General features: G+C 41.3%; 1 protein-coding gene, 1 non-coding gene and 1 pseudogene across 2 annotated transcripts in view; 2 read left to right on the forward strand and 1 right to left on the reverse strand.

Annotated features, from left to right (window-relative positions):
- Positions 1–23243, forward strand: part of SCP2 (sterol carrier protein 2) — a 104927-nt gene that overhangs the window by 61714 nt on the left and 19970 nt on the right. Inside the window, exons 12-13 of the mRNA XM_070405149.1 lie at positions 3018–3171; positions 22527–22620. Of these exons, the coding sequence (XP_070261250.1) occupies positions 3018–3171; positions 22527–22620 (248 nt within the window). The remainder of the gene's footprint in view (positions 1–3017; positions 3172–22526; positions 22621–23243) is intronic.
- Positions 12059–15952, forward strand: LOC139004382 (ATP-dependent RNA helicase DDX50 pseudogene; annotated as a pseudogene).
- Positions 13908–14035, reverse strand: LOC139004763 (small nucleolar RNA SNORA11). Its single transcript, XR_011470580.1, has one exon. It is a non-coding gene; the product is annotated as a small nucleolar RNA SNORA11 (small nucleolar RNA).

Consider the following 23243-nt stretch of genomic DNA (forward strand, 5'->3'; position numbering starts at 1 on the left):
CTTAATAATTTTGTACATTGCTTTCCAAAAAGGCTGTACTGATTTGAACATTCATCAGTACTTTTGTCACAGGCTTCCCAAAATGATTAGTCTCATTTCTAAACATCCTTACCAGTTTGATTGGTTTAAAATGGTATCATTCTGTTTGATTTGATCAAGGTGAGATTGAATATTTTCTCAAATATTTGTGAACTATGTCTATTTATTCTTTTGTGAAGAAAACTGGCAGTATTTCCCCACTTTTGTATAATAAAACCAGTTTGAATACTTTTTTCACTTTACATATTTATTAACTGTTTAAGCTTTTTGTATGGCAGAGTTCTAGTAAAACTGATTGCCCCAAAGTTTGGATATATTAGTAAAATCATTCATTTGGCCTTCCTGATTAATATTCAAAATGTTCACAATTGAAAAAGTATTAATGTTGTAATGTACCCCCGAATCACACAAGGACGCCTCCAGAAGTTGAATTAAAGAGTCACATTATTGCAAGTCAGGGACTATGAGGGGGCATTTCGCTCTCTCAGATTTTATAGTGCCCGCCCCAGCCCCAACACCAGATTTATATAGGCAAAGATCACAGAAGTATTGATTACATCCCAAGGTTTGGAATGAGGAACCTGGTTTGCAAAAAAGCAGTTTACAGAAGCAGAAGCAGCATGTTATCTAAATTATAGTTTTGGGTCTCCCGGATCACTGAATTGAAACACATTATCTAGAGCCCTCGGGTCTGGAATGAGGAACCTGGTTTGCTAACTGGAGCCCTCTGACCTTGGGATAATTGTGCTGTCCTTCCCAGGTAAAGGAAAATGTGCTTTCTAAGACCAGTATGACCACAACCAATGGGATAGTCACATTACAATCAATAGGGTATTTAATTGAATGGGAAAATATATATAATTCAGAAAATCAAAATAACTTTTCTATTGTTAAACAAAGCAAATAAGTACAGAAGCCAAACAGCAGGGTTAAAGTTAAACTATCGTTTCTACCTGAGATAATTGCTACCATACTTCACTACAGGGTATGGCATTCCCTATTTTAAAAGAGTGTTAAGATACATGTCCTGTAAATACATAGACATTGCTTGGAAATGAGAAGTGGCATTTAAATTTCTTGAGGAGGTTGGGGTTTATATAGGACAGTGTCTCGGAAGTTGTGACTGGGGTGTGGGTAGAAGAATAGACCTTGCAAGTAGGCCTGTGAAGCTCTGCCTCCAGGAAGAGAAAACCAGTCTATCCTGAGAGACAGTTCTTAACTCAGGATCTGCTAATGGCTGGTCTGGTAGAAAGATAAACAAAGGTAAATCAGGAGACTTGGGTTCCAATCTCATCTCTGGAATTAGCCTGTGAAAGGGCGAGGGCTACGCCCTCCATCTTGCCCCAGGGTAAGGGCTACGCCCTCCATCTTACCTTGGCCACGTGCTTGGCAAGGAGCTTCTTCCTGGAAGTCTAAGACTCTGCTAGCCACACCCAGGAACAAGACACCGACTTGCGCCTGGCCAATCGGCAGAGCACAGTCCTTTCTCCTCCCCTTACTCCAACCCCCTATAAAACCCGTCTCCATACAGAGTTTTCTCTCTCTGCTTCCTGTCGCTGCGTCGGCAAGGTGGGGGAGCCGAGCTAGCTCGAATAAAGACTCTTATGCTTTTGCATCGGACTGGCTGGCTCCCTGATGTGGTTTCTTGGGGATCCTGAAATCTGGGCATAACATAGGTTTGGAAAACAATTCATTCTTGTTGTGAACTTGTTGTAATGTACCCCACGAATCACAGAAGGATGCCTCAAGAAGTCGAATTAAAGAGTCACATTTATTGCAATCCGGGACTATGAGGGGGCATCTTGCTCTCCCAAATCTCATAGTGATAAGATGGCCGAAACACCAGACTTATATAGGCAAAGATCACAAAGGTATTGATTACATCCCAGGGTTTGGAATGAGGAACCTGGTTCATAAAAAAAGCAGTTTACAGAAGTAGAAGCAGCATGTTATCTAAATTATAGTTTTGGGTCTCCAGAACACTGAGTCAACAGGGACACGTTAACTGGAGCCCTCTGACCTTGGGATAACTGTGCTGTCCTTCCCAGGTAAAGGAAAATGTGCTTTTTAAGACCAGTATGACCACTACATATGGGATTTCACATTACAATCAATAGGGTATTTAATCGAATGGGATGATTTATATAATTCAGAAAATCAAAATAACTTTTCTATTGTTAAACAAAGCAAATAAGTACAGAAGCCAAACAGCAGGGTTAAAGTTAAACTATAGTTTCTACCTGAGATGATTGTTACCATACTTCAAACTAATTGGGGAAAATAATAGGAAAATTCTCCATACCAGCTAAGTTTTTTAGGGAACATGAACCCCCAAATCCTAGATTATTTTCTTCTGATACATAAAAATGGTAAAATTAGTAAAATGATACTTATGCTCTTTTGCGTGGGCTAGAGAACTTTATATTCATTGTTTTCTCTTTCAGCCTGTCCAGAAAAACATAAGTTGGATAAATATAGAGTGCAGAGAATTTCTTAAGCCTGCATATTGTGCAAATAGAGAGATTACTTAAGAAAAGAAAAATAGGTGCAAAACCATTAGTGCTTTTAAGAGAAGTTATTTAAGTAAACGCTGTCTCGGCTTAATTAAATGCTTCGAATAAAGTCACAATTAAATGTTAGTTAGCCCTGGTCTGGCTTAAGGAGGCAGGCTGTGGGGGCAGCTTTTCTTTTCTTTCTTTTTTTTTTTTTTTTAAGTATATTGTATTTATTTTTTACAGAGAGGAAGGGAGAGGAATAGAGAGTTAGAAACATCGATATGAGAGAGAAACATCAATCAGCTGCCTCCTGCACACCCACTTGGGGATGTGCCCGCAACCAAGGTACATGCCCTTGACCGGAATCGAACCCGGGACCTTTCAGCCCGCAGGCCAACGCTCTATCCACTGAGCCAAACCGGTTAGGGCGGGGCAGCTTTTCTAAAGCAACGGACTCTGACTGCTCTGTGTTCGACTCGCCAGGCCTGGCTCAGTGCGCGGAGCTCTGCTGGCAGCTGCGAGGGGAAGCCGGGAAGAGACAAGTTCCTGGGGCAAAGGTTGCTCTGCAGCACAATTTGGGCTTAGGAGGAGCTGCCGTGGTCACGATCTACAGGATGGGTTTCCCCGAAGCTGCCAGGTAAGCGTCGTTGTGGGTTTTGTCGGGCAGTGAGTCCTTCCGACCTTTCACAGCTAATTTCGGTTCACGTGGAGAAAGTCCTAATCTTATTGTCTTAGTACTCAGAGTAAGTCCCTCATTGCATTGCTTTAAAGCACAGCTTTAAAACTTTAAACCGGCCACGAGCTTTAAACTTCACCAGCCTGGGAAAATGTATTCTCAGCATAGTCAAGAGAGTGCTGAGCTAGAAGCCGGCGCTGGCTGGGCGCTGGTCTCAGCCCTGCCAACCCGAGTAATTTGGGCACTTTTTGGGTTCCTTTCCCACAACGTGCTTTCTCCCCACAGCTTCCCAGGCTTCTGCGCTTGTTTGGAGAAAGTCACCAAACATGCTGCTTGGACCTCGGCAAATTTATCTCTTAACCCAGCTAAGCCCTCACTGCTGCTAGAATCCTTCCTTTGCCTTTTGCTGACTTTCTTCCTGTCCTTGTCAAATGCAAATGCCCCGTGCTCCTCAAATCTCTAAGCACTACCCCCCCCCCCCCCCCCAAGCCTTTCAGGATCCCTCAACTGACTTGCTCTTCTCTCTGAGAAGTGCCCTTTCCTGGAGGAAAAAGTCCCTCTTCGGTTCCAAGGCCCAGCTTTCCTCTTTCATTTCCAACAACTCTCTCTGTAACTTCGTTGCAAAAACTTATACCCTCTCCTCCCTTTTGAATCCTTCATCTTTGCCTTTCCACTGACTCCTTTCCCTCTTTCGCAAGCAGGTTCAGGTCTGAAGCCTAAAACAGTCTGTTTTTCTCCTTCCCTTGATTCCGTTCCAACATGAGCCTTTTATATTGAGCTACCTTTGTTTTTCGTGCTGACATATCTTGCAGTCTACTTTCTGACCTCATCACTGAGGTCGGGTAAGGCCACCCGTGATCTGATTATGAAATTGTCACATGTCCTCGTCTTTAGTTTTCATACTTAATCTCGTTAGTCCTGCTGTAGCTTTCAACACGAATTGGTTCCTTCTTATTTTCCTGAAATTCTTGGTAATTATTTATTCATACTTTGGTTCTACGAGATATGCAACACCATGAACAGAATTCCTTACGTCCTGATGTTTTGCAAGCTCTTGAGTGTATCCTCTCTGTCCTGTCACTCTTCTTTCTCTGCCTGGAATACCATTTCTGTTGAGAAAATTCTTTCTTTTAAGGCCCATCTCCCTTTAAATATCCACAGCACTTTGTACCTCTTGGGTCCCCATCCAATTTGGTTTAGTTGCAGTATATCTAGTTTGTTTTTATCTCCTTTCTTATATGAAATCCTTGAGGCCTAACACTGTGACTGACTTCTTCCCACCTGAGGATCTCTCTCCCAGTGGTTAAATGTTTATTGAATCAAATCAAATAAAAAGATGTTAAGTTGAATTTTAAGTTTCCTCCCAAATCTAATTCATTGGCTCTGCACTGTCCTCGGCAATTCCATCTAATTCAGTTTTGGAGTTGAAAACCCTCAGTGAAAGCCAAACTATAAAGAACTACCAGAGTCAGAATATTAATGTAGCTATTGGATTTGCTCAAAATATAAGGTTATGATTTGGAAGCAATAAATTATATTTTAAACATGGAATTCTCATTTTATTTTTTATTTTTTGGAGACAAAATATTGAGATATAGATTGTTCACAGTAACCACGATTAATATTTCTGGGGAGGCAGAAGTATAAAAAACAAATCTAGATAATAATGACAAGAAAAAAGGAAAATATATATGAATGACAAAAATTTGGTTTGAAATACTTAAAGATATTGATAGTTTTAGTGACAAAAACATAGCTCACTCCAGAGGCCAAAGATGGAAAAACAATTCTAATTCTGAGGGTGCAAATATAGTTTTTAAAAAATATATATTTTATTGATTTCAGAGAGGAAGGAAGAGAGAGAGGGAGAGAGAGAAACAGATCGGCTGCCTCTTCCAGGCCCCCGACTAGGGATGGAACCCGCAGCCCAGGCATATGCCCTTGACCAGAATCAAACCCTGGACCCTTCAGTCCGAAGGCCGATGCTCTATCCACTGAGTCAGTACCAGCTAGGGCCAAATATAGTTTTAAAATGGGGTTGTAGTTTGGTTTTAAGCAAGGTCATTTTAAGGCACCCATTACACATGATCTCATTTGCTTAGTTTCTCATTTAGCTAATGTTGATAGAGCAACTGCTGCATGCTTAGGCTCCTCAGAGAGGTGGGGAGAAGGCAGGCATACTTTTTTTCTAAATGATTTAGTAGCCCAGAGGAAGGAATTTTTTGTTTTATTGTTTTGTTAATCCTTACCCCAGGCTATTTTTCCATTGATTTTTTATTTTTTTTTCAGAGATAGAGGGGAAGGGAGCCAGAGAGAAACATCAATTAGCTACCTCCTGCACATGCCCAACCTGGCTGGGGATTGAACCTGCAAGCCAGGCACATGCTCTTGACTGAGAATTGATCCCAACACCCTTCAGTGTGTGGGCCCAGGGCCAATGCTCTGGCCAGCACTATAACCACTGAACCACACCAGCCAGGGCATTATGTTGAAAACCTAAATTTGAATTGGCATTACTAGGATTGCCCAGAAGAAGGATAAAGGAAGGGCATTCCAAATCTGTACAGATATTTGAAAATATAAGGAGGTTTAGTGAGTAGCTGTGCTGTGTGGGTGGAGAGTAGATTCTTGTCTGTATTTGGGTAGAGGGCAGAGATCAGTGTGTATAGAAAACAGTAGATTGGATCATGATTTTGGAACTTATCCTACAGAGTATAAGTTTTAGCAGAAGTTTATTGATTATATTATGTTTTAGATAAATCAGTCTGGCATTATTTTGAGTTGAATGGTAGAGACCAAAAGCCAGGGATCCTTAGGAGGCAGTTATAGTAGTATGGATAATACATGTTTAGTGCTGTTCTGGCCAGTGTGTCTAAGTGGTTATAGTGTTGGCCCACGCACCGAGGTCACATATCTGGGTTGCAGGTTGGATTCCCAGCCCAGTCTGGGCATGTGCAGGAGGCAGCCAATCAGTGTGTCTCTTTCACATCAATGTTTTTTCTCTCTACCCGCCCCCCCCCCCCCCCCCCCCCCCCCCCCCCCCCCCCCCCGTCTCTCTAAAAATCAATGGAAAAAATACCCTTGGGTGAGGTTTAACAAAAGAAAAAAAGAAAAGAAATGTTTAGCGCTGCAACAGGAACTCTGAAAATGAAGAGGAGAGGTCATATTTAAGAACTATGATCAGTTGCATTTAATTTACAATTAACTTCTCTTCCCTTTAATTTAGACCAATTTTGAATTTGCATTAACTTTTCTTCCCTTTAATTTAGACCAATTTTAAATGAAACTTATTTTAAAAATCTAACTTTGTTTTGTTTTTCCACTTTTAAATTAGGTATAACTTACAGTAGAAGTCATCCTTTTTTAGTGCACAGTTCTGCAAATTTTGACAAACATATACGGTCATACAACTACCACTATAATCAAGATATAGAACAGTTTCTTCATCCCCCAAAATTCCTTGTTCACTTAATAGCTGACCTTTCTCCCTACATTCCAGCCCCTTTCCTGGGAATAGGTTCAAAAGGCCTTTCTTTCACTTAAAACACATTGTATGCGGGAAACGTAGTTATACGTTTTACGTTGACTGTAAGAAGTAGAGCCACCTGTTAGCTCGGGATAAAAACTACCCGCAAACAATGTATTAACATGTTACACTTGAGATTCATCCATGTTATTGTGTGTCTAAGTGAATTGTTTCTTTTATTGCTGAGTGGTATTCCGTTTGTATGGATGTACCACGGTTTGTTCATTCCTGGGTTGAGGCCTATTTGGATTGCTCTGTGTGTTTTTTTGTGTGGAAAATTACCTAATTAGCTTGGGAGCTTAACGCAACAGGTAAAACGCCTAAGTGATACAAGAAGTTAAAAGTTAGAAGTAAAAATTGTCCACAAAATGATTACAACTGTATATGTATGCTCATAAACAAGGACTTGAAGAGCAATGTAAAAAAATTAGTCTAGGAAACTTGTTGGAATGGTGTGATTGTAGGTGGTTGGCTTTTTCATTTTCTAACTTTCATTTTAACTAGAACCCTTTTTTGACATAACTTCATACAGGAAAAATTACAAGAATGATACAAGGAATTCCCATATACCTTGTATTCAGATTCACCAATTGTTTATATTTTGCCCATTTGCTTTATCATTTTGTCTCTATATATTTAGAGATGTATGCATATTTTTCTGAAATATTTAAGAAAAGTGGAGACGACATGCTCCTTTATAAACATTTCAGTGGGCATTTCTAAAAACTGTATAAGGACATTCTCTTATTTAACCACAGTATAGTTAATAAATCAGGAAATTTGCCGAAACCGGTTTGGCTCAGTGGATAGGGCGTCGGCCTGTGGACTGAAAGGTCCCAGGTTCGATTCCGGTCAAGGGCATGTACCTGGGTTGTGGGCACTTCCCCAGTCGGGGATGTGCAGGAGGCAGCTGATCGATGTTTCTCTCTCATTGATGTTTCTAACTCTCTATCTCTCTCCCTTCCTCTCTGTAAAAAATCAATAAAATATATTTAAAAAAAAAAAGAATAAATCAGGAAATTTAACATTTATACATAATCCAAAGAACATATTCACAGTTTGACAACTGTCCTAATAATATCTTTATAAAAGACACTATAAGCTTTCTTTTTATCCTCTGGCCAGAATCCATTCCAGGACCCTGAATGCATTTATCTGTCACGTCTCTTTAGTTTCCTTTAATCTGAAGTAATCTTTTAGCCTTTCTTTCTTTGTATATCTTGACCTTGATTCTTTTTTATAATTCTTTATTGTTGAAAGTATAACATTGACCTTGATTTTTTGAAGACTATAAGTACATTCTTTTTTTAAAAATCTTTTTAAAAAATTGATTTTAGAGAAGAAGGGAGAGGGAGAGAGAGAGAAACATCAATGATGAGAGGGAATCATTGATCGGCTGCCTCCTGCATGCCCCCTACTGGGGATTGAACCCACAACCCGGGCATGTGCCCTTGACTGGAATCGAACCATGACCTTCTGGTTCAACCACTGAGCCATGCCAGTCAGGCTATAGGTACAGTCTTTAAGAATAGAACGTCCCTCAATTTGCATTTATCTGATATCCTCTCATATTTAGATTCAGGTTATACATTTTTTTTGCAGGAATACCACTGAGGTTGTGTCCTTCTTAGCATATCATGTCTGGAGGCACATGATGTTGGTTGTCCTATATCGGTGATTTTTAACTTTGTTCACTTGGTTAAGGTGCTATCTACCATGTTTTCCTCTGAAAAGTGACTGTTTTCCTCTTGTAGTTTTTAAGTAATTTGTGTTGAGATGTTTTAGATTATATAAATATCCTATTCCTCCTCAAACTTGTACCTATTACCCATTCATTTTAGCATCCTTTGATGCTTTTTTTTCTAATGTCATCATTCTTTATGTTTATTAAGTGGCATTCTGCTGTAAGCAAGAGTTTCTCTTCTCCCCCACTTTAAAATTTATTTCTATTTGTTGATAAATATATCAGTGTGAACTCATGAATTCTTATTTCGTTTAGAAGGTTATATTTCATTATTATCATTCCTTTTGATATTTGAAATGTTCTGCTTTGACCAGTGGTAGTTCCTTCTAGCTGACTCATGTTGTCTCATGCTTCTTTTTAGTACTTATTTTCTAGCTCAAGAAGATATTCCAGGCTTATCCTGCACTTCTATGCACCAGCCCTACGATCAGCCATTTCTCCAAGGAGCCCTGGTTCTTTCAGTGGAGAATGGTATTTCGCAACCGCAGTGTAGCTGCTAGCTGAGTGCTTGTTTTTACTTGTTTTTAGGCCTTCTTAGTGGACACACACACAATTTTAGTTTCATTTTAAAAGAGATATTTAAGGACTACATGCAAAAATCTTATATCTGTCTCCATAGTAATGTAGCCACCCCCACCCCCTCAGTTAGTTAGCAGTTAGAATGAAGAATTTATATAAAAACTACTTAACTGTCATCTGTCTATAATATCTATTTAAAATTTTATTGACTGGAATGATCAGAAAGGCAGTGTTGATCAGTGGAAAGAGCACCCTGTCAACCTTTCCTCACACTGCCTGCTTCGGGCATGTTAACGTAACCTTTCCCTGGTTAGAAAGGAGTGATAACATCCAGGGATTAGAAAACGAACACATGACAAATACACATTGTAGTTGCTCAATTAACTATTGATTTCTGATCTCCCTGTGCATTTTTCTTTCTTCTTTCCCATTTCTCTGGTTTTTGTCACTGGTCAAAAGGTTGAAAATGGTTGTATGATTAAATTATAAATATTACCTAGGGGTTTGAAAAAAGTGAACTGTAATTTTTAGTTCAGAATGGGGAGCATATGTAACTCATTGAAACCCACAGTTTGGCTCTTTGGGTTGGATTTCTGTTTGTGATAGGACCACGTGCCTGCTCTGAGGTCAAGGGGAGTTGCTGATTGCAGATGAACCTTACTCTCTAGACCTCATGTGCATTGCCCAATCATCTGTAATTAGAACAAACTGATTACTGGTAAAATGTGAGATTTGGAGATGGAGATATGATCAAAGTGTAGGGTTCTGTATTCTTCCTAAACACTAAGAAATAGCAACCACTTAAAACATTTTTAACAGCTTTATTGAGACATAATTCATATGCCACACAGTTCATCCATTTTAAGTGTACATTCAGTGGTTTTTAGTGTATCAGAGTTGTGCGATCATCGCCACAATCAATTTTAGAACATTTTCATCACCCCAGAAAGAAACCATGTACCCATTAGCAGTTACTCCCCAGCCCCTGTCCTTGCAGGCGCTGGCAACCACTAATCTACTTTCTGTCTCTATGGATTTGCCTATTCTGGACATTTCATATAAATGAAATCATAAAAAGTGTGGCCTTTTGTGACTGCTGCTCTCATTTAGCATAATGTATTTGAGGTCTATCCATGTTATAGGAATAAATGTAATTCAGGCATACCTCAGATATTGCAGGTTCAGTTCCAGACCTCTACAATAAAGTGGTTATCATTAAAATAAGACAAAAATGGCCGAAACCGGTTTGGCTCAGTGGATAGAGCGTCATCCTGCGGACTGAAGGGTCCCGGGTTCGATTCCGGTCAAGGGCATGTACCTGGGTTGCGGGCACATCCCCAGTGGGGGATGTGCAGGAGGCAGCTGGTCGATGTTTCTCTCTCATCGATGTTTCTGACTCTCTGTATCTCTCCCTTCCTCTCTGTAAAAAATCAATAAAATATATTTAAAAATAAATAAATAAATAAATAAAATAAGACAAAAATGAAGCTTGTCACATAGATTGACTTTTCCTCTTACAAACTATTTCTCTGTAGCACGTGATGCTGTTTGATAGCATTTTACCCACAGTAGAACTTTCAAAATTGGAGTCAGTTTTTCTAAACCCTGCCACTGCTTTAAACTAAGTTTACGAAATATTCTAAATCCTTTCTTGCATTTCAACAGTCTTTACAGCATTTTTACCAGGAGTAGGTTCCATCACAAGAAACCCCTTTCTTTGCTCATTCATAAGAAAGAACTCCTCAATTAGTTTTATCATGAGATTTCAGTAATTCCATCATAAGCTTCAGGCTCCGTTTCTAATTCTATGTCTCTTGCTATTTCTACCGCATCTGCTGTTACTTCTTCCACTGAAGTCTTGAACCCTTCAAAGTCATCTGTAGAGGTTCAATCAGCTTCTTTCAAACTATTGTTAATGTAGATATTTTGACCTCTTTTCATGAATCACGAAAGTTCTTGATGGCATCTAGAATGGTGAATTCTTTCCAGAGGGTTTTGTTTCCTTTGCCCAGATCCATCAAAGTAATCTCTTATCTATGGCAGATATAACCTTACATAATGTATTTCTTAAATAATAAGACTTGAAAGTTGAAATTGCTTCTTTATTCAAGGGTTACAGAATGGATATTGTGTCAGAAGGCATGAAAACATTAATTTTACTGTACATTTCCATCATAGCTCCTGGATGACCGGGTGTATTGTTAATGAGCAGTAATATTTGAAAGGAAATTTTATCTGTGCAGTATATCTCAATAGTAGGCTTAACATATTCAGTAAACCATGTTGTATAAAGATGTGCTGTCATCCAGGCTTTGTTGTTCCATTTATAGAGGACTGTAAATATTTCTCTCTTCTCTGTGTCCAGTGCGGGTAGAGAGTGATCCGATTTCTGAGTAGGGGCGGCTGGGGATTGAGAAAATGAAAGAAAGAGACAGACACAGAGATGGAAGGAAAAAGCTGGGGCCTGGTGGGACCACTGTCCTCTGATGGAGAGACAGGGACCCAGAGCCAATAGAGCGTGCTTATTTTATACAGCAAAAAACAGGAAGTTTTATGAAAAGTCAAGACAAAGGAGATTATGTGCATTCTTGGGTGGACCCAAATCATATTCATTCCTGGTGCTTGGCTGGATTTAAAGAACAAAACCTGACACCTGGGCTGAAGGTCAAGCTGACAACGCTCTTGCCTCTGGCAAAGTGTGTTTCCAGGACGTGGTTTTGCCAACGCCACTGGGTTCAGCTGACAATAATTAAAGAAATGCCCATGTGCCTTCTCAGGTGCTCTCTACAGAGGACAGTCAAAGTAGATGTAGCATAATTCTTTTAAATATATTTTATTGATTTTTATAGAGAGTTAGAAACATTGATGAGAGAGAAACATCGATCAGCTGCCTCCTGCATGCCCCACACTGGTGATTGAGCCTACAACCCGTGCATGTGCCCTTGACTGGAATCAAACCCAGGACACTTCAGTCCACAGGCTGATACTGTATCCACTGAGCCAAACCAGCTAGGGCTAAAGCATAATTCTTAAGGGCACTGGGATTTTCGGAATGATAAATGAGCATTGGCTTCAACAAAGTCATCCAGCTACATTGGTTCCTAACAAGAGAGTGAGCCTGTCTTTTGAAACCAGGCATTGACTTCTCTCTAGTTAATGAAGGCCCTAGATGGCATCTTTTTCCAATATAAGGCTGTTTCGTCTACATTGAAATCTGTTGGTTAGTAAGTAGCCACCTTCGCTAGTTAGTTTAGCTTCTGGATAACTTGCTATAGCTTCTACATTAGCATTTGCTGCTTCACCTTGTACTTTTATATTATGGAGATAGCTTCTTTCCTTAAACCTCACGAACCAACTCCTGCTAACTTCCATTGTTCAATTTTTTAAATGGAATTTATTGGGGGTGACATTGGTTAATTCAATTACATAGATTTCAGGTGTACAGTTCGATGATACATCAACTGTATATTGTTGTGTACACCATGCCAAGTCAAGTTTCATTCCATCACCATTTATCCCCTTTACACCCTCTTATACCTCCTCCTAACTTCCCTTTAACTTCCAAGTTTTCTTCTGCAGCTTCCTCACTTCTCTCAGCCTTCATAGAATTCAAGAGTTGGGGCCTGGCTCTGGATTAGGCTTTGGCTTAAGGGAATGTTGTGGCTAGTTTGATCTTCTATCCAGAGCATTAAAACTTTCTCCATATCAGCAATAAGGCTATTTTGCTTTCTTATAATTCGTGTGTTCACTGGAGTAGCACTTTTAATTTCCTTCAAGAATTTTTTCTTTGCATTCACAAGTTGGCTGTATGGCTAAAAGAGGCCTATCTTGGCTTTCAGCATGCCTTCCTCACTAAGCTTAATCATTTCTAGCTTTTGATTTAAAGTGAGAGATGTGTGACTCTTCCTTTCACATGAACACTTAGAGGCCATTGTAGGGTTATTGATTGGCTAATTTCAATATTGTTGTGTCTCTGGGACTAGGAAGGCCCACAGAAAGGAAGAGGGGGTTATGGCTGGTCAGTAGGAGTTCATGGTGTCCCAAAACAAGTACAAAAGTAACATCAAAGGTCACTGCTAACAAATCACCATAACAAATCTATATATATTCTATATATATAAAAGGCTAATATGCAAAGTGTCTCCTTGGGAGTTTGACCGGGAGTTCAATCGCTTGCTATGATGTGCACTGACCATCTGGGGGCGGCGCAGACGTAGGAAGGCTCCAGCAGGCAGCAGGCAGCTGGGGAAGGAAATCTCCAGCCAGCACCAGGAAGGCCCCGATCAGCCCTGATCGCCAGCCAGGCCTAGGGACCCTACCCATGCAGGAATTTCATTGCCCGGACCTCTAGTATAATAATAATAATAATAATAATAATAAATGCTGTTGGGAAAATGGTGCTGGTAGACCTGCTCTACCTTTTTTATTTTAGCTCTCAGTTGGTGCAAAGTGGTATTTCATTGTGGTTTTGATTTGCATTCTCCTAATGGCTACTGATATTGAGCATCTTTTTATGTGTTAACTGGCCATTTGTATATCTTTGGAGAAATACCTATTCAGATCTCAGCCATTTTATTTATCCTCGCCTGAGGATACTTTTTTCATTGATTTTTAGAGAGAGTGAAGGAGGGGAGGGTTCCCTACCTCCCTCACATGCCCAGATACATACCCTTGACCAGGAATGAACCCGTGACCCTTTGGTCTGAGGGCCAATGTTCTAACCACTGAGAACACTGGCCATTTTTAAATTGGATTGTCTTTTTATTATTCAGTTGTAATGGTTCTTTTAACAACCACTTTTTGAGAGCCTAGTGTATACCAGGACCTTGCTAGGTGCTTCACATGTACTTCTTTGTTTAATCCTCATAAAAGCCCCAAAGGGTAGGTTTATATCTTTTTTTTTTTTACACTTGTAGGGTGCTTGTGCACAGGACGGCCACACATTTTGTGCCCCTTTCACAGTGACCCCAGTTCCTGTTGGGTGTGTTGTAAACAGAGGAGCCATTTCTTTAGGCACCCTGCTCTGAGCACAACCCCTAGGTTTATATCTTATTTACAGATGAGGAAATTAATGATCAGAGTTAAAACAACTTATCTAAAGAGAGTTTCAAGTGGTAGCAATCAAGATTCTAACCTTTATATGAGTTTAAAGTTCCTGTTTTGTTGGCTATTCCGTGCTTCTGATCTTTGACATTGTTGAAACAGTGCCCGTATTCTAGGCCTTAGAATGAAAATTTTCAGGAAGCATAGAGGGAATTCATACACCAAATAATCTTCAAAGTCCCTTCCAATATTTTATGTACTGTATTTATTTCCGGAAACTTGTGTATAAACCAAATTAAAAGACAACCAGAATTTAGTTACTGCTAAAAGAACTTCGTATAGAATGTATAGAATGAAATCATGAGGAGCATTCTTCTGTAATATGAGTAATATCTTTTCTGAGTTTATTTAAATTATTATATTCAGTTTCAGGGCACATATCAATAAATTGTAAGGTATAGGGATTTTCAAAAAATATTGATAAAACATTTTATATATTAACTCTTTTTCTAAGCTGGTTGAAAAGATGGTTAATCATTAGCTTGATATGCTTTTCAAAACAAGATAAAGAGATATCTGACCTGTTGGAACTTGTTGTCTGGACTCTGCCCCACAAAGAATCAAGATACTTTTTAGATATAGCTTTGGCCTAGCACCGCTCTGCCCCCTCTTCCTTTCACTCCGTTGCTAGTGAGTGATACAGAAAGTCAAGGCACCATTATGACTCAGATGAGAAATCCGAAACAAGAGAAAATGGTGTTGCAGATGACCTGGATGCTCCCAAGTCAAAAAAAAGCTAAAATGAAAGAGAAGCTAAATGGAGACACTGAAGAGGATATAACAGGCTTTCAAATGAATTTTCCGAGTCTCAAGAAGAAAAGATCTGTCAGATGGAGATATTGATGAATATGAAAAAAATCAAAGCGAGTGTCATCCTTTGATAGTTCTACTCATAAGTCAAGTGATAATAAACTAGAGGAGGATGTCCAGTGTTTACATCCCCATTGCACAGTTACAAAGAGAAATTACCTGAAAAGGCTTCAGAGAAGGTAGTTTTAAAGTTTTGGTGGCAACCAATGTGGCTGCCCATGGTTTGGACACTCCTGAGGCTGACTTGGTGATTCAGAGTTCTCCTCCACAGGATGTTGACTCCTATGTTCATTGCTCTGGATGCACAGGTAGAGCTGGCCAGACAGGGATTTGCATATGTTTTTATCAACCAAGAGAAAGAGGTCCACTGAGATACATGGAACAAAAAGTAGGAATTACTTTTAAACTTGTAGGTGTTCCTTCTACAATGGATTTAGTTAAATCTAAAACCATGGATGCCATTAGGTCTCTGGCTTCAGTTTCTTATACTGTTGTTGACTTTTTTCCAACCATCAGCTCAGAGACAAGAGAAAGGGGCTGTGGATGCAGTGGCTGCAGCATTAGCCCATATCTCCAGTGCCTTGAGTTTTGAACTACGATCTTTGATTACCTCTGATAAGGGGTTTGTGACCATGACTCTGGAAAGCCCAGAAGAAATACAGGGTGTCAGCTGCACTTGGAAAGAACTTAACAAAAAGCTGAGTAGTAATGCTTTGTCCCAAATTACCAGAATGTGTCTTCTAAAAGGAAATATAGGTGTTTGCTTTGATGTTCCCACAGCTGAGTCAGAAAGGTTACAGGCAGAGTGGCATGATTCAGACTGGATAACCTCAGTGCCCCAAGTTACCCAAAATGGAAAAATATTATGATGGAATGCAGCTTTTAATTCTAGACAGAGGAGTGGCTGGCCAAGTGGCCCGGATGTCAGTCAGGTAGACAGAGTCGACGGGAGTCGGTCAGGAAGTCAACCAGATGGTAGAAAACAAAGTGGGGATAGAAATCAATCAAGAAGCAGGGGCCACAAAGGGAGTTTTGACTGAGAATTTAATAGCTAATGTACAAGTGTGTGCTTCACTGTTTCTGCCTAATCATGTACATTATCCACCAAAAACTAGGTCATCATAGTTGCGGTATGTGTCTGCTATTTGCAAAGAAGTTGGTTGTATTTAAAAAAACATATTTCACAAAAATGGATATAAACAAATCAACTTATCCAGTTAACCTTTGAATAATAAAACCTTTTTTTAAATACATATTTTTATTGATTTCAGAGAGGAAGGGAGAAGAAGCGAGAGATAGAAACATCAATAATGAGAGAGAATCATTGATGGGCTGCCTCCTGTATGTCCCGCACTGGGGATTGAGCCTGCAACCCGGCATGTGCCCTGACTGGAAATTGAGCTGTGACCTCCTGGTTCATAGGTCAATGCTCAACCACTGAGCCATGCTGGCCAGGCAATAAAACTTTTTATTGTCTATTTAAAAAAAAAAAGATATTTTGTACACTGAAAAGTGCTACTAATATGAGTTATTACTTTGTCATGTACAATTTGGAAGTGGCAAGCTAGAGAAAGGTACAATGATAATTAAAAGCTGAAGAGATGCCTGACCAGTGTGGCTTAGTGGTTGAGCGTCAACCTATGAACCAGGAGGTCATGGTTTGATTCCCAGTCAGGGCACATGCCAGGGTTTCGGGCTCAATCCCCAGTAGGTGGCATGCAGGAGGCAGCAGATCAATGATTCTCTCTCATCGATGTTTCTATCTACCTCCCCCTACCTCTCTGAAATCAATAAAAAAATCCTATATAATAAAAGGGTAATATGCAAATTTACCCTAACAGTGGAATGACCTGGAATGACCCGTCGCTACGACATGCACTGATCACCAAGGGGCAGACGCTCAATGCAGGAGCTGCCCCTTGGTGATCAGTGTGCTCCCACTGGGGGAGCTCCACTCAGCCACATGCCGGGCTGATGGCTGCAAGCGCAGTGGTGCTGGCGGGAGCTTCTGCTGCCTCCTCGGCAGTGCTAAGGATGTCCGACTGGCAGCTTAGGCCGTGGGGAGTGGGCCTATGCCATCAGCCAGACATCCCCTGAGGGTTCCCAGGCTGCCAGAGGGATGTCCGACTGCCATCTTAGGCCTGATCCCCCGGCCTAAGTCAGGGCACATGCTGGGTTGCAGGCTCAATCCCCAGTGCGGTTCATGCAGGTGGACATCCCTTGAGGGGTCCTGGACTGCGAGAGGGCACAGGCTGGGCTGCGGGACTACCTTGAGTGCACAAATTTTCATGCACCAGGCCTCTAGTCCACTGGTCGCCAACCAGTGGTCCGCAGACCAGTGGTGGTCCATGAGGTCCAAAAGGTTGGTGACTGCTGTTCTAGTCTATAATAATAAAAGTGTAATATGCTAATTAGACCGGATGTCCTTCTGGATGAAACTGGGGATGTGAGGGAAGCCTGGGTATCAGGTGCCTGCCAGTGGCTGGAGGGAAGCCCGGCTCCTGGGTGCCAGAGGGAAGCCGGTGCTGACAGCCGGGGGTGGGGGGGGTGGGGGGGTGAGGAAGGCCTACTCTTGCACGAATTTCATGCATCAGGCCTCTAATATATATATATATATATATATATATATATATATATATATATATATGTAAGCTGAAAAGTTGAATTAATGAAATGAAATTGGCCTGTGGAGGACAAGTCATGGCCATTTGATTTTAGGTCGCTCATTCAGACTTTTGACAGAGAAGATGGTGACCATAGACAATTCTGCTCCAAATGGAACAGGAAAAAATTAGGATTTAGGTAAAGGAGAATTCAGTGTAATTTCTGTTTCATTTAGTCACTATTTACTGAATACCGATTGTGTGCCAAGAACTGGGGATATAATTTTTTTTTTAAAGATGTGGTATCTTCTCTTGAGAAGCTGACATTTAGTAGAGATTCACAGCAAAGTAGTTTCTCAGCCTAGGTCTTGAAGGATAAAAAGGAGTTTGCCAAGACAGAAGTATTCCAGACATAGGGAGCAGCGCTGGCAAAGGCATGGAAGCGTGAAGTAGCATTCCGCACTCTGAGAGCTGCACACGTTTCAGCATGGCGGGAGCTTAGGTCCCATGCCTTGTTCATGACTTGAATAAGATTCCTCTGGTAGGCTGGCTTTCAACTTCTTAGACTTCCCATACCCACTCTTTCATCCTCATTCTCAGCTGATTACTTTATTGCGAAATCTTAAGCCATTAGACCCAAACTTCCTCATCTCCCATCTCAAGATCTGTAACCCTGTGGAGAACCACACCCACCTGATCCTCTTTCCCTTAAGTCTCCTCCTTTTCCTATATCTCATTCCCCTGTCACCTCAAGACTTCTCCCCTTGTAGCTCCTTTCCCCTGGTTCATTACCATCATCACGCTAACATGCTCAGTATGTTAACCTTAAAACAAAAACAAATTTTTTGATACTACACTCCTCTCCAAAGACCACTCCATGTCATTGTTCTCCTAAAAGTAATGTCTCAAAAGAGCCACACTGTCTCTTTCCCTCTTCTATTCACTCTTTAATTCACTATAATCTGACTTCTACCTTCCACCACTGACTTAAAATTGCCTTTGCCCAGGTCACCTGTGCTCTCCATGTTGCCAAATCCCAAAGGTGCTGGACATACTTTACTCCTCCCTCCAGATTCTTCCTGCCCTGTCATCTTGTGTGACACTGTGCTCTACTGGTTTTCTTCTTGCATCACTGGCTCTGCTTCCCTTCTCTCCTAGACTTCTAGATAAGGGAGTTCTGGTGTTGTCCTGGGCGCTCTTCTTTCTCCCTTGTTTTCTCAAGGTGAGCTTATCAGTTGCCATGGATTTAAATATGTTCATTATGCTGGTGATTCTCTCCATTTTATCTCCAGCCTGGACCTCTCTCCTCTGAGCTCCAGACTCTCATGTCCAACTGTCTTCTTGTCTCAGAAACATCTCATACTTAATGCACCTAAAATGGAACTCAATCCCCTGTACTCCCACTGCATGTTTCCTTTTATCAGTAACTGACATTGCTAGTCTGAATCATCCTTGCCCTTTCCCCCACCACTTAGGTTTCCCTCATTCTACCTGGATTCTACCTCCAAAATTTATTTGAATCTACTTCCTTCTCTCCATCTCCACTGGCCACCTGCCTCCACTGTAGTCCAGACCATCACTTCTTACTTGGACCAGCCTCCTAACCAGCTCCCCACGTCTGTTCTTACACTCTTCACCCCAATTCATTCTGGATACTGTTGTAAGAATAATCACAAATTAAACGATTTCACTTCCCTGTTTTAATCATTTCCGTGGCTTCCCAGATTTCCTACTTTGTTGTGCCTGATCTGGGCCCTGCCTACTTCTCCAATTTCATGTCACTATCTCTGCACTTACTGTGCTCCAGTGACACTGGTCCTGTTTTACTTTCTCTTAACATACCAAAAGCTATTTTCTCATGGACTTGGCAGTTTCTTCTTTGAATGGCTAACTTCTTTTCTTCCTTTAATTGGGTCTTAGCTTAAATCCATCTACTCAAAGATGTCATTCCTTGATTGCCCTTAAAGTAGGTTCTTTCTCTTTTTGTTTGCTTCCTGACACTTGCAATTATTTTGTCTGTTTTACTTCCTTTTCTTCTCCACTGAAAAATTATAAACTCAGTGAGGAGAGGGACTGGGCCTGACTGCTCTTATTCTCCTAGTACCTGGAACAATGTCTGCCATGTAGCAAGCACTCATTAAATATTTATAAAACTAGAAGCCCGGTGCACGAAATTTGTGCATGGGGGAGGGGTGTCCCCCTCAGCCCATCCTGAACCCTCTCCAATCCAGGACCCTTTGGGGGACATCCCTCTCACAATCCTGGACCGCTGGCTCCTAATCGCTCACCTACCTCCCTGCCTGGTTGCCCCTAACTGCTCTCCCCCCCGCCCCCGCCGGCCTGATCGCCCCTCACTGCCTCTGCGTGCCGGCCTGATTGCCCCTAACTGCCCCCCCACCGGCCAGGTCACCCTCAACTGACCCCCCTTGCTGGCCTGGTTGCCCCCAACTCCCCCCCTCTCCCCCCCCGCCAGCCTGGTAGTCGCCAACTGCCTGCCCACCAGCCTAGTCATCCCTCACTGCCCTGCCAGCCTAATAGCCGCCAACTGCGCCCCCCCCCCCCCGCTGGCCTGGTTGCCACTAACTGTCCCCCCCCATGTCCCCCCCCCCCCCCACCAGCCTGGTCGCCCCATGCAGCCTGCTGTTTAGTCATTTGGTCGTCCTTCACTAACCCCCCTGCCAGCCTGGTTGTAGGCAGCCATCTTGTGAGGGCACGAGGGTTAATTTGCATATTACCTCTTTATTATATAGGATGATAGAAAGAACGAAAGGGGAAGGAAAAAAGAAATAGGTGGGTAGGGAGAGAGAAAAAAAGAAAAGGAAGGAGAGAGGGGAAAGAAAGAAAGGAAAGGAAAGGCAGGGAAAGAAAAAGAAAGAAATGCTTATGGAGCAGCTGTTACACTCTTGACTCTTTCTGTATCCTTCCCCTGTTATTCCAGTTGTGGCCCCAGCCACCACCAGCATGCTTGCAGTATGTCAGAGGAATTCCCTGACATCCTAAGGTGCCCTCATCTTCCTCAGACCCCTCAAGTTTCTGTCTAACACTTGAGGCTCTGGAGCCCATAACAGTCATGTCTGTCATTTTTCATACCTTGGATTCCATTTAATTCTGAAAGTCATTGGCACTCCCACCTTCCTTCCTACCTCCTCACCAGAGGTGCCCAGAGAGGATGTATCTGGCTCATAATCATATAGCTAGTGAGTGGAGAAAGCCCTTAAAATTTCAACTGAGGCCTTTGTGGCAATGAAGACTGTTCCTTCTGCCACATGAGGCCATTTATCTGTAGTGGTTCCTTAAGTATCAAACAACCGATACTCAGACAGATGGTTGTAAGAAATGTCCAAACCTGTAGAGAATTTTTATAAGAGTTTATCTGAGTCAACACTAGTGACATATGCCAGGAAGCAAGATCTCAAATGCTTCAGAGAATGACAGTTTCTTTTATGCACTGAAATTAAGGAGGGAACATAAGGAAGATTACATGAGGATAGGAGAAAGCAAGGCGATTATTAACATAGATACACAGAAACAGTGGACAAAGAGTGCTACGACAAAGATAAACCTTTTACTAAAAAGTTATGTGCCTGCCCTAACCGGTTTGGCTCAGTGGATAGAGCGTCGGCCTGCGGACTCAAGGGTCCCAGGTTCGATTCCAGTCAAGGGCATGTACCTTGGTTGCGGGCACATCCCCAGTAGGGAGTGTGCAGGAGGCAGCTGATCGATGTTTCTCTCTCATCGATGTTTCTAACTCTCTATCCCTCTCCCTTCCTGTCTGTAAAAAAATCAATAAAATATATATTTTAAAAAAAAGTTATGTGCCTGGGGCGTGAATGCCCACCATGACCTTACCACTAAGGAATTTATGATCAGATCACCCTATGATGTTACTTTTCATAGAACCCCCTCCTTTTTTTAAATATTTTATTGATTTTCTACAGAGAAGAAGGGAGAGGGATAGAGAGCCAGAAACATTGATGAGAGAGATCGATCAGCTGCCTCCTGCACACCCCCCACTGGGGATGTGCCCGCAACCAAGGTACATGCCCTTGACTGGAATCGAACCTGGGACCCTTGAGTCCGCAGGCCGACGCTCTATCCATGAGCCAAACCGGTTCGGCAGATCCCCTTTTTTCACCCACAAATTCATAAATTGAATCCCATGTAAACAGTGAACCTCAAGTCCATCCTCTGCTTATTCCACACTTCCTTATGAAGCCTGTTCTAATCACCATCATTCTTGCCTGGACTTTGCAGTAGCCTCTTAACTAGTCTCCCTGCCTCCCCATTTGCCCCTTACAGTCCATTTTCTAACTGGCAGCCAGGTTTATTATTTTTTTAAAAAACATGTAAATTGGATTATGCTACTTTCCAGTTTATACTCTACAGTTCTCATTATACTCGAAATAAAATCCAGACTCCTACTCATGACCTAGAAAGCCCCTCAGTATCTTATCCTGCCCTGCCTGTTTCTGTGACCTTGGATCCTCCTACTCTGCTCTGCTCCAGCCATACTGGTTTTATAGTTTAACCGCCAAGCCTCAAGTTCTTTGTAGAACTGGCTTCCCCACCTAAATCACTGACATAATTTGAGTATCTCCTCCTCAGAGAGGCCTATCTGACTAGACTATCTAAAATAGAACACCCAATACAAATAAATACACTTTCTCTATAGCCCCTTAACCTGCCTTATTTTCTTCATAGTAACTATATTCTTTATTTTTTTGCTTGTTCATTGCCTCTCTCCCCACTAGCATATAAGCATCATGAGGGTAGGTTCTTTGGTTTACCACATTTTCAAGGATTGTGCCTACCACCTAGTGAGTACTCATATTGGTGGGGAAAAATGGGGAGTAAGACTGGTTTTAGGGGTTTAATAACAATTTTATTTGGGTAAGGGTCATAACATCTCTGTTTTTAGGGTTTTGGAAAATTAAACTGTATAAATGTTGAAAAACCTAGTACCTGTATGACTCCATGGACTGAAATTAAGTCTTTTTCCCAATTCTTTTAGAACTCATCAAATTGAAGCTGCTCCAACCAGCGCTGCAGTTGAAGGATTTAAAGCAAATCTTGTCTTTAAGGAGATTGAGAAGAAGCTTGAAGAGGTAAGTAATATTTATATAAAATACTACGAAGAGGACCCAGAGGCTAGAGAAGTGCCTATAGATTTCAGGTGCTGCATGAAGTGGTACAGTTGAAAATTTATATCATATTGTCAAGTATTGAATGTATTTTTGATATCTGAGTATCTATTACAGTTTCCCTGTAATTCTGGTAAAAGTGCATTTCAGAGATATACAAATTTCCCAATTTGAGTTATATAAAGAACTGTAGTAAATTGCCATTAAGATCGTAACTCTTTCCCTAGCTGGTTTGGCTCAGTGGATAGAGCGTCAGCCTGCGGACTAAAGGGTCTCGGAATCGATTCCGGTCAAGGGCACATGCCTGGGTTGTGGGCTTGATCCCCAGTGGGGGACGTGCAGGAGGCAGCCAATCAATGATTGTCTCCCACCATTGATGTTTCTATCTCTCTTTCCCTCTCCCTTTATGAAATCAATAAAGATATATTTTTAAAAATTAAAAAAATTAAAATTGTCAAAAGTCAGAGCCATTAAAAAAAAAAGATTGTAACTCTTTTCTCCATCTCTTTGTCAGGGAGATAATAATTATTGATAGAGTTTATATGTAAAGGGATTATAATTTATTTTGGTTTAATTTTATTCTGGGT

This window comes from Myotis yumanensis, unplaced genomic scaffold (genome assembly GCF_028538775.1).
Source record: "Myotis yumanensis isolate MYYU_CA2020_CCGP unplaced genomic scaffold, mMyoYum1.0.hap1 SCAF_2, whole genome shotgun sequence".
In the NCBI taxonomy this organism is placed as follows: Eukaryota; Metazoa; Chordata; class Mammalia; order Chiroptera; family Vespertilionidae; genus Myotis; species Myotis yumanensis.